Source organism: Lepus europaeus, chromosome 1 (genome assembly GCF_033115175.1).
Source record: "Lepus europaeus isolate LE1 chromosome 1, mLepTim1.pri, whole genome shotgun sequence".
NCBI lineage: Eukaryota > Metazoa > Chordata > Mammalia > Lagomorpha > Leporidae > Lepus > Lepus europaeus.
In genome coordinates this window covers 114,596,695-114,615,234 of record NC_084827.1, presented here as the reverse complement: position 1 = coordinate 114,615,234, position 18,540 = coordinate 114,596,695, and the positions used below count along the sequence as shown (strand labels likewise).

At 41.8% G+C, this 18,540-nt stretch overlaps 1 protein-coding gene across 2 annotated transcripts in view; it reads right to left on the bottom strand.

Annotated features, from left to right (window-relative positions):
* DYNC1I2 (dynein cytoplasmic 1 intermediate chain 2) overlaps positions 1-17,592 on the bottom strand; it is a 65,536-nt gene extending 47,944 nt beyond the window's left edge. Inside the window, exons 1-3 of one of the 2 annotated variants that reach the window (XM_062187797.1) lie at positions 17,424-17,592; positions 14,315-14,431; positions 8,439-8,556 (exon numbers count right to left, since the gene is read on the bottom strand). In XM_062187797.1, the coding sequence (XP_062043781.1) occupies positions 8,439-8,556; positions 14,315-14,422 (226 nt within the window). In that variant the 5' untranslated portion in view covers positions 14,423-14,431; positions 17,424-17,592. Of the gene's footprint in view, positions 1-8,438; positions 8,557-14,314; positions 14,432-17,179; positions 17,324-17,423 lie in introns of those variants that run through there. The other variant, XM_062187796.1, reaches the window with a different exon arrangement.
* Positions 17,593-18,540: the final 948 nt, after the last annotated feature.

The window sequence follows — 18,540 nt, the reverse complement described above, 5'->3', positions numbered from 1 at the left end:
ATAACTAAATAACTAAATGAGTATTAAAATGAGTTTCAGAAAGCAATGCTTCAAATTGTTCTAATTAGCTCAAAGGGAAGTCAAATTTACATGATATTTCAAATTGTATGAATTTAAATTATGTATTAATCCCATATTAACTTTATAATTAGATTACGGATATAAAAAATATCTATGCTGGGGGCTGGCGCTGTGGTGTAGCAGATTAAAGCCTTGGTCTGCAGTGTCGCCATCCCATATGGGCGCTGGTTCAAGTCCTGGCTGTTCTTCTGATCCAGCTCTCTGCTATGGCCTGGGAAAGCAGTGAAGATGGCCCAAGTTCTTGGGCCCCTGCACCCGTGTGGGAAACCCAAAAATAGCTTCTGGCTCCTACCTTCAGATCGGAATAGCTCTGGCCGTTGCAGCCATCTGGGGAGTGAACCAGTGGATGAAGACCTCTCTCTCTCTCTGCCTCTGCCTCTCTGTAACTCTACCTTTCAAATAAATAAATCTTTAAAAAAATTCTATCCCAGTCCCCATTTTTTTCTTCAAGATTTATTTTATTTGAAAGAGAGTTACAGAGAGAAGTAGAGATAGAGAGAGAGAGAGGTCTTCCATCCACTGGTTCACTCCCCAGATGGTCACAAGTTGGAGCTGCACCGATCCGAAGCCAGGAGCCAGGAGCCTCCTCCGGGTCTCCCACATGGGTGCAGGGACCCAAGGACTTGGGCCATCTTCTGCTGCTATCCCAGGTCATAGCAGAGAGCTGGATCAGAAGAGGAACAGCCAGGACTAGAACCAGTGCCCACATGGGATGGCAGCACTTCAGGCCAGGGCTTTAACCCACTGTGCCACAGCACTGGCCCCAGTCCCCATTTTTTTTTTTTTTAAACTTTTTTAAAAAATTAGTTATTTATTAGAGCCACAGACAGAGAGAGGCAGAGGCAGAGAGAGAGATCTTCCATCCACTGGTTCACTCCCCAGATGGTCACAAAGCCTGGAGCTGGGCTAATCTAAAGCCAGGAGACAGGAGCTTCTTCCAGGTCTCCCACACGAGTGCAGGGGCCCAAGGAGTTGAGCCATCTTCCACTGCTTTCCCAGGCCATAGCAGAGAGCTGGATGGGAAGAGGACATGAACCAACACCTATATGGGATGCCGACGCCACAAAAGAAGCCCGGCCCACTACATTATAATGCCAGCCCCCCCCCCTCATTTTTTTTTTTTAAAGATTTATTTATTTATTTGAAAGGCAGTGTTACAGAGGGAGCGAGAGAGCGAGAGAGCGAGCGAGCGAGCGAACGAGGTCTTCCTTCTACTGGTTCATTCCCCAAATGGCTGCAACAGCGTAGTTGGACCTATATGAAGCCAGGAGCTTCTTCTGGGTCTCCCACGTGAGTACAGGGGCCCAAGCACTTGGGTCATCTTCCACTGCTTTTCTTAGGCCATTAGCAGGGAGCTGGATTGAATAGGAAGTGGACCAGCTGGGAGCAGAACCAGCACCCATAGGATGCCAGCAATGCTACTGGCTTTGCCTACTACACCACAATGCTAGTCATTTTTTAAAACTGTAGCTAATCCTACAACTTCTTCATATGTCTGAATAACATACTTGCTATTACATATAGGAAATGTGAATTTTATTAGGATAAAGATTAAAGAAATAAAGTTATGCAAGAAAAATGCAAAAGATCAATTAGCCTCCCTTAAGATTCATTTGTCTCAACACAAAACTGGAATTTTTTAAAAAAATATTTATTTTATCTATTTATTTGAAAGACAGAGTTAGAGAGAGAGAGGTAGAGACACAGAGAGAGGTCTTCCATCCACTGGTTTACTCCCTAGATGGCTGAAACGGCCGGAGCCGAGCTGATCCGAAACCAAGAGCCAGGAGCTTCTTCTGGGTCTCCCGCATAGGTGCAGGGGCCCAAGGACTTTGGGCTATCTCGTACTGCTTTCCTAGGCCATAGCAGAAAGCTGGATTGAAGAGGAGCAGCTGGGATCAGAACTGGCACCCACATTTCTCAGGCCAGGGCTTTAACCCACTGCACCACAGCGCTGGCCCCCAAACTGCAAATTTAACATGCAACCTGAATACCAAACTCTCTGAACCAAATGTGATCTATATCCATTTTTTTAAGTTTTGGCCTTTGTCTTCTGTAAGACTTGTAATAATGTAATCTATTTGAAGTTATATTCACAAATCATTCAGTCTTTAGTACCTACTTATAAATACCTTAAGAATAAGAAATTTGTTAAGAACAAGATGTTTTAAGACATCCAAGGGTAAGTCATAAAAAGGATAGCCTTCTCCTGGTGCTCTTTTTCTCTTTGGCTACTCCTTCTAGGAGAATTCAGCAACCATGCTGCAAAGATACGCAAGCATATCTGTGGCACGGCGCATGTGGACAGGAACTCATCCTCCTCCTAACCAACATCAACTTGCCAGCCAACTGAATAAGCCACCTCGAAACCAAGTCCTCTGGCACCAGTCAACCTGTAGATGGCTACAGCTCTGACTGACGCCTTGACTTCAGCTCCATGAAAGACTGAGCCAGAACCATTCAGCTAAGCCATTACCAAACACCTAACCAGCACAAACTATGAGATATAATAAATGTTTACTATTGTTTTGGGAGAAAAAGACTGACAAAAGCAGGGGGGAAATGGGTAAAAAATGAAATAGAAAATTTGAATAAACTATAACTAGTTAAAAAAGAACCTTGAAATGGTGAAAAAAACCTTACTCTTTATTCCCTGGAGAAATTAAAAAAAAAAAAATCAAAGCAGTTGTACAGGATTCCACCAATATTTTAAAAAAACCAGGAAGTACCACCTATCTTTCACAAATTGTTCTACAAACTAGCAAAAGGGAAAGCCACTCAATTTATTTTAAAACTGTTACCATGAGGACCTCTGAACACGGACAACATAAGAAAATTACAAAAATCTTAAATATTAGCTAATCTATTTTTAAAATATGTGCAAAAACTCATCTGCCAAGCCCTGGAGGTGACTACTAGTAATTAAACATGTCTCCTGATTTTCAAGTAGGAAATACACTTAGGGTAATCAAACAGCCCCAGGTTTAAAGGAAAGTTCACTTTTACAGAAGAACTTCAGCCAGTAAACAAAAAAGGAATGAGGGAATTACAAAAGCAATTTTGCAGCTCCTAATTAAACAACTGAGTTAGATAAGGCTCATCAATGATTATTAAAACTATTAGGAAAAAGTTTGGTGGACAAATGAATGGTCATATGTTGCCAAAGTTTCACTTATCAGTTACAAGGGTAACTATAATGGAGAGACTTGTATATCACAATCATAGCCAGTAATCAATCTTAGCATCATTAATAGTTCAACATCCAGTAATATGCACTACTGATTCAATTCAATATGAAAGTATATAGCATCACTGATGAGCTATTCTTGCCAAAGATGTTCAGCCTGAAGTGAACCAAGTTTTGTTTTGTTTGTTTTTTGTTTTTGTTTTTAACAGATATTTGAAAAGCAGAGTGACAGAACAAGGAGACACACACACAATGAAAGAGAGATATCTTCCTTCTGTTTCACTCCCCACATGCTCTCAACATTCAGGACAGGCCAAAGCCAGGAACTCCATCTGCGTCTCCCACAACTGTTGCAGGGCCCAAGTACTTAGGCCATCACCCGCTGCATTCCCAGCTGCATTAGCAACTGAGCTAGATGGGAAGTGGAGCACATTTGACCTGAACTGGCACTCTGATTTGGGAAGTTGGTGTCAGCTTAATCTGCGGTACCACAATGCCAGCACCTGAATCAAGATTTTTAATCTAATTTCCAGTTTAGAGGAAACATAAGAGATAAAGGAACAAAGTTAAATGTAAAAAAGCCATCAGACAACCCTAGTAAGTGGAACATTCTATAGACCGACTGGCCTATTCTCCAACAAGTAGATATCATGAGACAAAAAGTAGTATGCATATGGAGGATGTTCTAGATTTAGAAAAAGTAAAAGCTAAGTACAATGTATAGCGCAGCAGGATTATGAGGAAACAATTAACATTTTTTGAGGACAATAAAAATGTTTGTGAAGGTAGGCTGATTTTAAAAGAGGAAAGGGGTTGGAGGGATACTGTTCTACACCAAAAATAGGATATAATACAAAGTCAAAATAATTTAAATTGGGTTTAAAATATATCTATATATATCTATAGTGCAAACAGCCCAAAATGCCCATGAATATATAGGAACATACTATATGACAAAGTTGGCAACAGACATGAAGGAAAAGACAGACTAACAGTGAGAAAATTAGTGATTTATAGGGAGAAAAATTAAGTTGGATCCCCACCTCACAGTTTTTAAAAATATTACACAAATCTAAATTCAGAGTAAAAAGATAAAACAGAAAAAATGTTGCCTCAACATAAAACTTGTTCTTAAAAAAGATCTAGAGCATTAAAAAAGGGGTTATAAATGGTCAATTTGACCATATCAAAATGAAAAATTCTGTCCAATGAAAAACACTATAAACATAATAGGTAACATACAAGAGGCTAGAAGAAAGTATTTTTTAAAGTTTAAAACAACAAAAGTCCTGCGTGCAATATCCAAAATGTAACATGAACATCTACAAATCAGCAGGATAAAGAACCTCAATAGGAGACAGGCAAGACATGATATGCAATTCATAAAAAGGAAAACCTGATTAGTTAGTAGATACATGAAAATATCTTTGTTGTAATCAAATGTGTATTAAGATATTTTGCAAAATACTGTATTTGTGGAGCTAATGTTGTGGTATAGCAGGTAAAACTGCTGCCTGCAATGCCTGTATCCCATATGGGCATCAGTTCATGTCCAGTTGCTCTGCTTCCAATCCAGCTCCCTGATAATGGCCTGGGAAAAAACAGCAGAAGATGGCCCAAGTGTCTGGGCTCCTGCCACCCATGTGGGAGACCCGGAAAAAGCTCCTGGCTTCTGGCTTCGGCCTGGCCTACCCCTGGCCATTGTGGCCATCTGGGGAATGAACCATGGGGTAGATGATCTCTCTGTCTCTCCCTATTTCTGTAGCTCTGACTTTCAAATAAATAAATATTTTTTTTTAAATACTGTATCTGTGTTCATGTATATTAAAATATTCTGGAATACAACTTTATACCCACCAGAGGGAAAAATCAGAAAGTTGGATATACACCGGTGATAAAGCAGACAAGGTGAAAAGAGCCCTCAGTTTCCCCTGGGGATTCTTCCATAGTCCTCATGGGAAAGAATATATTCTCTGTAGTGTTGTTTATGATACTAAGCAAAGAGACAAAGCAATCTAAGTGCGTAGCACTGGTGAAAACAGATATGTAAAATATAGTACATGATGGAATGTTACACATCAGTCAGGAATAAATAGATTTGTATGCAGCAACATGGAATAAACAGAATAAATGGACACAGATATATGCAATCTTGAAAAATATAAACACATGGATGATAGACTAAAAGGATGTATGTTTGTTACAAATACAAAAGAGGGTACTTAAAGCATGAATGGGAAGAATAGAATTAGAGATGGAAAATAAAAGGAAAAGCACATACCCAAACAGATACAACTAAAGAATGACATTTTAAGAATCTATGACTGGGGATGGCGTTGTGGCATAGGGGGTAAAGCCACTGCCTGCAGCGCTGGCATCCCACATGGGCGCCAGTTTGAGTCCCGGCTGCTCCACTTATGATACAGCTCTCTGCTATGGCCTGGGAAGGCAGTGGAAGACGGCCCAAGTGCTTGGGTCCCTGCACCTGTGTGGGAGACCCAGAAGAAGCTCTGGGCTCCTGGCTTTGGATAGGCTCAGCTCCAGCCGTTGTGGCCAATTTAGGGGTAAACCAGTGGGTAGAAGATCTCTCTCTCTCTGCCTCTCCTTCTCTTTGTGTGTAACTCTTTCAAGTAAATAAAAATAAATCTTAAATAATCAATGATTGAGAAACTAGCATCGTGGCACAGGGGTTAAGCTGCCACATGCAATGTCAGCATCCTATATGAGCACCAGTTCCCTTCTGATCCAGCTCCCTACAAATGCACTTGGAAAGCAGCGTACTTGGACTCCTTCCAACTGTAAGAGAGACTTGGACGGAATTTTAGGCTTCTGGATTCAGTCCGGCCCAGCCCAGGCCACTGCAGCCATTTAGGGAATGAACCAGCAGATGAAAGATTTCAATCTGTCTCCCCTCTAACATTGCCTTTTAAATAAATAAGTAAGTAAGTAAATAAAAAAATATCAATGATTGAGGCTGGGCATTAAGAAATATGAGCAAGTGAGTTCAATGAAATTGAAGTCCTAAAAAGGACCCCCCAAAAAAATCCCATAAGAGAAAAACAAAAGCCAATGGCATACAACTAATAAGCAACTTGGTTTAGTTACTAGGGTAACAAGAAAAAAGTGGGGGCTGGTGCTGTGGCATAGTAGGTAAAGCCGCTGCATGCGGTACCGGCATCCCAAATGGGTGCCAGCTGAGTCCCAGGCTGCTCCATTTCTGATCCAGCTCTTTGCTATGGCTTAGGAAAACAACGGAAGATGGCCCAAGTCCTTAGGCACCTGCACCCATGTGGAAGACCTGGAAGAAGCTCCTGGCTTCGGATCAGCCTAGCTCTGGCTATTGCAGTCATTTGGGGAGTGAACCAGCATATGGAAGACCTCTGTCTCCCTCTGTCTCTCTCTCTCTCTCTGCCTCTGTGTAACTCTGCCTTTCAAATAAATAAATCAATCTTTTAAAAAGAAAAAAGGTTTTCTGATTCACTTACTTTTTAAATTGCAATATACAGGGGCTGGTGCTATGGTGTAGTAGGTTAAGCCTCTGTGGCACTGGCATCCTACGTGGGGGCCAGTTTGAGTCCTGGTTCCACCATTTCTGATCCAGCTCCCTGCTGATGGCTTGGGAAAGCAAAGGAAGATGGTCCACATGTTTGGGCCCCTGCACCCACAAGGGAGACCTGGGAGAAGCTCCTGGCATCGGATTGGCTCAGCTCCAGTCATTGCAGCCATTTGGGGAGTGAACCAGCATATGGAAGACCTCTCTATCTCTTCCTCTGCAACTCTGCCTCTCAAGTAAATAAATAAATCTTTTAAAACAAAATAAATTGCAATATACAACATTAAATAAAGACATAAAATTTAGTATGTCAGTCTTCAAATTCTACCAACAAGAAAAAGGAAAAGGAACTGAAATAAATAACAAAGGGAACCAGTGGTGTGATGCAGCGGGTAAAGCTGCTGCCTCCATTGCTGGCATCCCATTATGGACGCTGATTTGAGTCCTGGCTGCTGCACTTTGGATCCAGCTCTCTGCTAATGGCCTGGAGAAGAAATAGAAGATAGCCCAAATCCTTGGGCCCCAGTACCCGTGTGGGAGACCCAGAAGAAGCTCCTGGCTCCTGGCTTCAGATCAGCTCAGCTCTGCCGGTTGTGGCCATTTCGGGAGTTAACCAGTGGATGGAAGGTATGTCTCTCTCTGCCTCTGCCTCTCTGTAATTCTGTCTTTCAAATAAATAAATGAATCTTAAAAAAAATTTCCCCTCACTACTAGTTTAAAAAAAAAAACAGGATGCAAGCAAACATTGCGCACTACATTTGGTGTTTTGTTTTGTTTTTTAAAAAAGATGTAACAATGAAGCAGACTATGAGAGTGACTAGCTCTTTCATCTTGAAACCTTTTGGATATATTAGTGGTAAAGGCAGACAACGGGTGTACAAGAGTTACCATCTCTAGTATTTGTCCCTTGGACTAAGTGGAATTAGCCCACAAACTATGAAATTTTATGTCTCTAAAAGACAAACTAAAATACTGTAACAGCACAGAACTATTTTAACTAAACATTTAACGTTTTCTCATATGTAACTAAATTGCCCTGAACCTCTACTGTATCAGCTTTTTGGTTAGTACAACTATCAAAATGAATAACCCAGAAAATAAAATGCAATTAAGTCAAATCACTGTCAAAATAAGGTACCAATAATATCTCCCTTATTGGTATTGGGAGCAGGTTATATGCATCCCCTTCCACTCTAATACCTTTCAAATACTAACAATGTAACTGATTCATTACATATCTCTCTAACCTACAGAAAGCAATATAGAGTTAAGGAACCACAGTCATCTTAAGGCTTAACACAGTATGACTCATAAAACTCACTTATGTTTAATAAAATTAATTACTGATTTAAAAAGAAGTCAATTGGTGGTTTGGTATATGTTAATAGTATTAATCTTGCAGTTCTTTTCAACAAATAAAGTAACCATGCACCAGCACATCTGAAAACAAGACAATTCCGAATAACTTATAAGGTTAATGATTTTAAGAGATGCAAATAAGGAAAATAGGAAAATATGCAAATATGCAAATATCAAATCAACTCATTCATCTCAGCTATGTCTGAGCTGACCAGACAGATGCCTATCTTCTGTAAGTGGACATATTCTTCTCCTTACCAATGGGGGATTCTGGAGTTAGTCCCATGCTTTGAAGCAGTGCTTCAGCTTCTCTTCTCTTCTTTTCAAGATCTGATTCTTCTTGCACAGGAGCAACAGCTTCCTTCTTCTGATCCGTCTAAAATTTTTAAATGAAAAACTTAACTTTAGGAACAGGCATTTGGCCTAGCAGTTAAGATGCTGGTTACCATGGGCCTATACCAGAGTGTTCGAGTTTGATTCCCAGCTCCAACCTCAATTCCAGCTTCCTGCCAATGCTGACACTGGGAGGCAGAAGAAGACAACTCAAATACCTGAGACTCCATCACCCACATGGGAAATGGGACATGTGAGGAGTGAACTGGTGATGGGAACACACTTGTGCACACTCACTTGTATTTGCTCTCTAACTCTCAAATTTAAAAAAGTTAATATGTGGTTTGAAAATTTTGCAAAAAAAAATTTTTTTTTTTTTTTGACAGGCAGAGTGGATAGTGAGAGAGAGAGAGACAGAGAGAAAGGTCCTCCTTTTTGCCGCTGGTTCACCCTCCAATGGCCGCTGCGGCCGGCACATCTCGCTGATCCGAAGCCAGGAGCCAGGTGCTTCTCCTGGTCTCCCATGCGGGTGCAGGGCCCAAGGCCTTGGGCCATCCTCCACTGCCTTCCCGGGCCATAGCAGAGAGCTGGCCTGGAAGAGGGGCAACCGGGATAGAATCCGGCGCCCCAACCGGGACTAGAACCCGGAGTGCCGGCGCCGCAAGGCGGAGGATTAGCCTGTTAAGCCTCAGCGCAGGCCGCAAAAAATCTTTCAAATAATATTCTAACACGATATTTTTAGGAGGTACACTTAATTTTTAATCTAAATTAAAGTCCTTTTAATAGTAAGTAAATGAAAAAATGTTTTTAATAGAGTTCTAGTAAATATTCTCCATATGATATAGTACCAAACTAATCCATCTTTACAGGTAATCAAAGAGGTTCCACAAAATTTTCCTAACATTAGGGCTGGTATTGTGGCACAGTGGGTTAAGCTACACTCCGTGATGCTGGCATCCCATATTGGAGGCCTAGTTTTGAGTCCCAGATGCTCCACTTCCAATCCAGTTCCCTGCTAATGCACCAGAGAAGAGAGTGATGACAGCCGAAGTGCTTGGGCCCCTGCACCCACGTCAGAGACCTAGAAGAAGCTCCTGGCTCCTGGCTTCAGCCTGGCCCAGCCCCAGTCCCAGCCATTGTGGCCATTTAAGGAATGAACAAGCTGATGGAAGATCTCTCTCTAATTCTGTCTTTCAAATAAATAAATATTTTTAAAAAAACTTCTGAAAGCCAACTTCAAATTATCTACGGTGGGCCCACCACTGTGGCATACGAAGTTAAGCCTCTGCCTGTGATACCATCATTCCACATGGCACTGGTTCATGTCCCATGTCCCTCTTCCAATCCAGTTCTGTGCTATGGCCTAGGAAAGCAGTGGAAGATGACCCAAGTGCTTGGGCCCCTGCACCCATGTGGGAGACCCGGAAGAAGCTCCTGGCTCCTGGCTTCAGATCAGCACAGCTCCAGCCTTTGTGGCCATTTGGGGAGTGAACCAGTGGATGGCAGATCTGTCTTTCCCTCTCTCTGTAACTCCACCTCTCAAATAAATAAATAAAATCTGAGAAAAATTATTTACAGTATAAAATTGCCGTCCATGGTAAATTAAGTAGAGGTTGTCAGCCTTTTAGCACAGCAGGTTAAGCTGCTGCCTGTGATGCCAGCATCCTATATGAGTACAGGTTTGAGTCCCCGCTGCTCCACTTCCAATCCAGCTCCCTGCTTATGTGCCTAGAGGAGCTGCAGAAGATGGCCCAAAGACCTGCACCCCTGCCAGCCACATGGGAGACCCAGATGGAGTCCCTGGCTATTGGCTTTGGCCTGGCTTAGTCCCAGCTGTGTAGGCATTTGGGGAGTGAACCAGCAGACAGATTTCTCTCTCTCTCTCTCTCTGTAACTCTGCTTTTCAAATAAATCAACCTTTTATTATTTTTTTTAAATAAAATGGCAATCTCCCCCAATGTGGCAAAAAAGCACAAATACTACTAAATAATTTGACAATTTTTGCCTTATTAAAAAAGTATGGAGTACCTCTAATATCTGTATAAAGTCTTCATTTTATTTACACAATTTTATGCAGAGAATATAAAAAATTCATGTAAAGATTTTTATTTTTTTACATTACAAGTTATTTACTTTTTTATTTGAGAGACAAAGACAGAGAAACAGAGCTCCCATCCACTGGTTCACTCCCCAAATGCCAACAACAGTGAGAACCACCAGAAACTCAATCCAGGCCTCCCATGTAAGTAGAGGAACCAGATTACTTGAGCCATGACCAGATCTGCACCAGCAGGAAACTGCAATCAGGAGCCAGAGCCAGAATTTAACCAAGAACTCCCAGTGGGTCACAGGAATACCAATCACTAGGCCCAATGCTCTCCCACCGGTCTTTTTTATGATAATAAAAACATATGATTGTATTTGGTAAAATTAAAACTCTCTTTTACATAGCACAAAACATTGTTATGAAAATTTCTGACAGCTGTTATTTCAGCTATGTATAATTCTAGCAAAACCTTCTAATTAAACTAGATAAACTTTAAAACAGGTTGAGTATCCTTTACTTGAAAAGACTGAGACCAGAAATGTTTTAGATTTTGAATTTTAAATTTTGGAATATTTGCATGTAAATATTGAAGTATCTAGGGGAGGGGATCCAATTCTAAACATGAAATTCATTCACATTTCATACATACTTTAACACAGGGCCTGAATGTAATTTTATACATTTTTAGTGTGCATGTGTTTCAACTGCAACTGTTACATAAGGTCAGGTACAGAATTTTCCACTCATGAAGCAGGCCACACAGCAGACTTACAGAATGACAAATGCCCTAAACAGCACTTTGGCCTCAGAATCAGCCCTTAAGGCATTTGGATCTGGCTAAAAAGCCCATGAGAGCATTTCAGGCATGGAAAGCCAAGACACTGTGGCAAAAAATGGCCTACATGAAAGATCTCTGTGAGTGAGATCCCAGTGGAAACAAGGGGCCATCAAAGAAGGTACCTTTCTCTGAAGGGAGGAGAGAACTTCCACTTTGACTATGACCTTGTCTAAATAATGATGGGGTTTGTGGACTCAAATGGCTTCCATAGCCTTGGCAGCTCATGACAAGAGCCTTGGGTGATCACTGACATCATAAATAAAGAGTGTGGGGCTGGCGCCATGGCACAGTAGGTTAATCCACCACCTGCAGCACCAGCATCCCATATGGGTGCCAGTTCTAGTCCTGGCTGCTCCTCTTCCAATCCAGCTCTCTGCTGTGGCCTGGGAAAGCAGTGGAAGATAACCCAAGTCCTTGGGTCCCTGTACCCATGTGGGAGACCAGGAAGAAGCACCTGGCTCCTGGCTTCGGATCGGCACAACTCTGGCCATTGCAGCCATTTGGAGAGTGAACCAATGGACAGAAAACCTTTCTGTCTCTCCCTCTCACTGTCTGTAACTCTACCTCTCAAATAAGTAAAATAAAATATATATATATATAAATAAATAAGAGTGTCAATTATTAAATCAGCAATAAGAGTCACTGTGCAATTGCTCCTCATGTAGGACCTCTGTCCTTAATGAGTTGTACTATGAGAATTAACGGTAAAACTAGTCTTCAAACAGTACTTTATACTTTGTGTGTCTGTGTGGGTGCAAACTGTTGAAATCTTTACTTAGTACAGAGTTGATCTGTATATAAAGATAATTAAAAATGAATCTTAATGAAGAATGGGATGAGAGAGAGAGAAGGAAGTGGGACAGGAGTTGGAGGTGGGAGGGTGGGTATGGGGGGAGAGAACCACTATATTCCAAAAGCTGTATCTGTGAAATTTGTATTTATTAAATAAGAGCTTTCTATTTAAAAAAAAAAAAAAGAATTTTCCATTTATGGTATCATGTTGGTACTCAAAAAGTTCCTTCTTTTTTTGAGCATTTCAGATTTTGGGTTTCAAGATTACAGATCCTCAAGCCTATATACTCAGATCATTCACAACATTTTAAGAAAAATTTAAGCTTTTGAGGGAAAAGCTTCATGTATACACCTTAATACATGTGGCAGTATATTTGAGTCAACCCCATTACTCATATATTGTCAGGAGTAAATTTTGTTACTCACAATAGTCTATGATACCTTTTTAACTTAAAGTCAGAAAATTTCATCAAAATAGCAAAACTGACTATTTTACCAAACAAACTTTAATGCATGTTAACAGTTTATCAGCAGACTCCTGAATTAGAAAACAATCAAATTCACTCTCAGAATTGAGGAGTTGAAGACTATAGAGACTATTCTGGAATGGGTCTGTCTGCTAATCTAAAGCATGTTTTCACCAGTTAGCTTTTAATCAAGTAGCTAATATAAAGTTCTAACCCTTTTATGAAAGTGTAACAAAAACTGTTCAGCATTAACTAGCAAATTCTTCAGTATTAGGCCTTAACAGCATCACAACAATGCTGCATATAAACTGTCCCTTCATTTTTTCTGCTAATGATTTTTCTCTTACTGCCTAAGAGACTTCTAGAGGTCTAAGCTATTATTTAGGCTATCACATTGCAAAAAAACAAAACAAAACTTGGTACTAAAGTCACACTTAGGACCAACTACCATACACTGGCCATTTAAAACACATCTGTGGTAAAAGTATACATATCTATCCAAAGCGTTTCCATAGGAGTAAATGTGTATCTCATGCAGGAATAAGTAAAATATCTCCAGCTCAGGGTCAATGAATATTTTCTGCATTTGATAAAACAAGTGATGTCAAAACTCAGAAGACAGAAGTATCTGGTCTAACTTTATTACCTCATCAAACCTATAACTCAATAAAAATATAGCCTTTCAATAAGTAACTCATGATAAAATACATAAGAACAAGTCCTCTAATCAATTATGTCATCTATTATATATTTGTTTGCCATTAATATTACCAATTCTGACAAATTATTAGCAGTTCAGACTAGCAAAATGTTTAGAAATAAAACTTCATAAGTCCAAACTATGCTAAAAGTGTCATCTTACGAGCTAATAATATAGATTTTTACATAAAATTATTTTTTGAAAAGGATTATTTATGTATTTTATTTTAAAGGCAGAACAACAGAGAGACAGGGAAACACAAAAAAAGATATTCCATCCACTGGTTCACTCCCCAAATGGCTGTAAGTCAGCTACAGCTCAGGCCAAAGACAGGAGCTAAGAACTCTATCCTGGTCTCCCACATGGGTACAGGGGCCTCAGTACTTGGGCCAACTTCCATTGCCTTCCGAGGCACATTAGCAGGAGCTGGACTGGAAGTAGAGCAGCCAGACTCAAACTGCCACTCTGATATGCGATGCTAGTGTCGCAGGTAGTGGCTTAATCCACTGTGCCACAACACTAGTTCTGCAACACAGATAAGGGGTGGAGGAGGCCTTCAAAAAGCTTATGAATAAAGTATATTGTGAAATAGTTATATATTGATTTCAAAAATTATACCAAAATAAACTTACCTTCTAATTCATTTTTCTACAAATTTTTTGAAATACCCTCATATAACAAATACATTCTTAGATTAAATATGTAAATTGAACTTCTTAATCAAATCTTAGAAATGCAATCTATATGCAACATTTTCATTTAGTTAAAAATAATCACATTTTAATTTACCAGTTGTGTAATTTTCACATATTAGCCTGCTTTCTTTAGTAGGAGCTGATTATAATACATCTACAGTCGTAAGTGCTAGACTTTTTCTATTTTGGAATTATTACATAAAAATATGTACTAGGAATAAACTCTACTTATATTGTTATTCTTTAAAAAAATTAAACATACTTCTTTCTTTTTCCTTTCTTCTTCTTTTCTCTTCTTCTCCTCTCTGATTTGCGCCAACCGCTGTTTCTTTCGTTCCAATTCAGCCTTTAGTTCACTTTTGTCCGACATGTTTGTGACCTTAACAAGCATACAATGAATTCCAATAATCAATACATTGGCAAAAGTAGCACACTTAAAAAAAAATCAGTTCTTACAAAGATAACCATCCCAAGAGGCCCTGCAGTTCAATACTATATAAAGAGAGCATGTAATCTCCACTTTAAAAACGTAAGCATAGGGGCTGACATTATGGTGTAATGGGTTAAGCTGCTGCTGCAGTGCCAGCATATCATATGGGCACTGGTTCAACTCATGGCTGCTACACTTAGGATCCAGCTCCCTGCTAACACACCTGGGGAAACAGCAGAAGATAGGCCAAATGCTTTGGTCCCAATGTGGGAGACTCAGATAATGTTTCATTGGCTCCTGGATTTGGCTTGGCCCAACCCTGACCATTGCAGCCATTCCGGGAGTGAACCAGGAGAGCATGTAGTAAGTTCTTTTTTTTTTTTTCCATTGGGGGCATGTAAACAATAAAGATTTACTTATTTGAAAGGCACAGTTGCAAAGAGAGGGAGAGACAGCGAGATCTTCCATCTGTTGGTTCACTCCCCAGGCACAGTTGCTGGGGTTGGGCCAGTCTGAAGCCAGGAGCCTAGAACTCCACTGGGGTCTCCCATGTGGGTGCAGGGCCTCAAGAACTTGGGCCATCTTCTGCTGCTTTCCCAAGAGCATTAGCAGGGAGCTGGACCAGAAGCAGAGCAGCTGGGACTCAAATAGGCCCTCATACGGTATACATTGCAGGCGGTAGCTTAACCCACTGCACCACAACAATGTCCTCCCCACCACAACTTTTTGAAAACTTTATTACTTTAAAAAAATTAAATTTATTTATTTTCATTTTATTTGAAAGGTGCAGGGAATGTGGGGGGTGCGGATCTTCCATTTATCAATTTATTCCTCAAATGCCCCCAACAGCCAGGGCTGGCAAGGCTGAAGCCAGGAGTGGGAAACCATGTGGGTGGCAAGAACCCAAATACTCAAACCATCACTTGGTGCCTCCCAGGATGTGCATTAGCAAGAAGTTGGTGCCAGAAACAAATCCAGACATTCCTATACAAGATGCAGGTATCCCAAATGGGGTCCTAACCACTGTGCCAGATGTGTACTCCCACATGCCCAGATTTTCTATGACAATATATTCCTACTACAGCAATGAAGATAAAGGTAAAGATGGTTCTTAAGATATGCGCTGGCATTAAGAACTCTCAAGTAATGAGACACAAATCCAAACTACTACCAGAGTGTTGCACTCATTCCTAGAAACTTGCTAAAAACCATGAGGACAAAGAAAATTTCTGCAAATTTGCAAATTGTAGAGGGGCCATGGTAGCAGTAATATTAAAGACAGCATAGTGCAAAAGGCACCATCGTTATCAGTCCGATCAACTTCTTTGTTTCTCCACTCACACCTTACCTTAGACCTGTTAGGACACTTTTTATACAATTACTTGTAAACACACTTGAAATGTTTTAGATTAGACTGTAATCTACTTGAAATCAAGGCCTGTGTTTTAGTCATTTTTGTCTCCACAGTCTACAGCACAGTGACCTTAACATTGCATTGATACTGGCTAAATGAATAATGAATAAGGTAGATAACATTACAAACAGAGGTTTAAAAACAATTACATGAACATTACTTTCTCCTCAGTTTTAGGAAAAAGTAATGATTTGAGTTTTTTTTTTTTAATTGAAAAAGTATCATAGGGACAAAGCAAAAGGTAACTTATTATCATCTTCATATTTTGACTTATAATGATCAACGTCTCTGCGTGTACAACTTAAGTATCAAATTATGCTTCAGACCAAGAAAATTGGGAAAATCAACTTCTGGAAAACTGTATGTGGGAAGAATCTCCAAAAAAGCTCAATTATTACATCAAAATAAAGATCGTTAGAGGGGGGAAAAAGAAAAACCCCTATCGTCAAATAAACACATAAAGGAAATTTCTCTTATAAAATAGTCCAGAGACACTGACATTGCAAATCGATACATTCCAAGTGTACAAAAACGGTGACAAGCTGCCTCCACCGACCCTTAAAACGACTCACTCTATCCACCGGGACAAACGCCGCCCTTGCTACCCAGCTAGCTGCACACGGTATTAGAGAACTTCCACACCTAACTCTGCAGGTGCAGCTAACCGCGTTATTTTTGCTCAGTGTCAACCGTAAAATGGAGGTACTACCGCGAAGGGACATTAGAGTAAGCATATTTTTAGGCAAAGCCCAACAACACAGCTTGACCGGCTCTTACTACAGCTGACCTGCCCGTGTCTCTCTCATCCTGAGGCCAGAGCCTCCATGACGGATCGGTTCCTTTTCTGAAAACTCCGGGGAAGAGAAGTCTGCAGAGTTTGGCGCTACAAGCCCCGCGTAGGGGCCTTCCCAACACACACGAGGTGCGGGGAAACGCTGGCAATGACCTACATTTGTAAAACGGAGCAAGCAGACAAGCAATCACTTTCTCCCCGGACCCGGGGTCACCGCCAAGAAGGCGCGGTCCGGGTCTGGGAATCCGGAGGAAGGGGCCGGCGGGCGCTGGCCGAGCCTCACGGCTCCACAGGCCGCCTCCCGAGGGCCAAGAAGGGAAGGGAGTGGACTCCGCTGGGCCGGCTGCCCCGAGCCACGGCACCCGGTGCCCCCCGCCTCCTCTCCCCAGAGCCGCGGGGCGCTGTCAGCAGGACCTGCCGGGCCGCCCTTCGCGTCCCGACGCGGGACACAGCAGGCAGGGGGGCCTTCGAGGCAGAGCGGCCAACCCACCTGTGAGGCGGCGGGACGGGGAAAGAGTCTTCCCGCCGGCAACGTCCCGGTAAGGCCCCTCGCCTAAGCCCTCAACGACAACCGTCGCCGCCACCAGCTCAGCGGCTTCCCGAAGCACACAAAGAGGGATGGGCGGCGGCTGCTACGGCGAGAGCTCGGGGACACAAGTCTTCACCAGCCCAAGCTCGCGCTCAGGAACCCAGGGTGGGGCCCTGCGACGCAGAGTAGCTCCTCCACGACTTACCCCGTTGCAAAGCAGATAAGACAGCCCGGCTCGCCCTGAGGCCCCAAGTCTTTTCGCTTTGCCAACCGCTGGAAAATTACGCCTAATATCTTGGGGCTCAGTCCGTAAGCTCCGCCTCGTGGTTCAAATTGACACCACCTGGGAGAACTACAAGACCCAGCACGGATGGAAACCTGCGTGCGGGGAGCAGTGCATTTTGGGAGTTGTGGTCGCTGGTAGTCGCAAGGTCTTCTGGGAGACGTAGTATTGCGAGCCTTTGGGGAGCCTACTTGGACGGCTTCTTCCTGGAAGATGCCGGTGAGGGGGTCTATGCTCTTCACCTTTTGGCGTATTCCCGTCGTTGTCCGGGGCGCCTGACGTTGAGTGTGTTGGATCTTCAGATGTCTGACTCAACAGTGGCAGAATTTTAAGGAGGGTTATTTTCCAGTAGATAACACTGCACTTTAGGATATATGAAGAATATAGTTTTATTTTTTTTTCCAGTATTTACTTATTTATTTGAAAAACAGAGTTACAGAGAGCGAAACACACACACACACACCACAGAGAGAGAGAGAGAGAGAGAGAGAGAGAGAGGATCTTGCACTGGTTCACTCCCCAAACGGCCACAACAGCCAATGCTGAGCCAGACTGAAGCCAGGAACCCGGAGCAGTTCTCCCACATGGGCGCAGGGCCTCAAGCACTTGGGCCATCTTCTACTGCCTTCCCAGGTACATTAGCAGGAAGTTGGATTGCAAGTGGAGCAACCAGAACTGGAACAGGTGCCATATGGGATGCTGGCATCACAGATGGAGGCTTAACCTGCTTTGCCAAAACGCCAGCCCCAAAAGTATATAGTTTTAGAAAACAAAGCCTTGCTGAGGAATCATATGACATCTTGGGCAGAATCTAAATAAAGATATGTTAATCATAATAAGTAATTCTATTTTGTTGCAGTGTGGGAGCATTTTGGTTTTCTCTGAATTTTTGGTGAGAAAGCATTTGATACTGTTGAAATCTAAATAAAGCAAGAATAGTTTCCACAGTTGTTAGATATATTTTTTTTTTTGACAGGCAGAGTGGACAGTGAGAGAGAGAGACAGAGAGAAAGGTCTTCCTTTTGCCGTTGGTTCACCC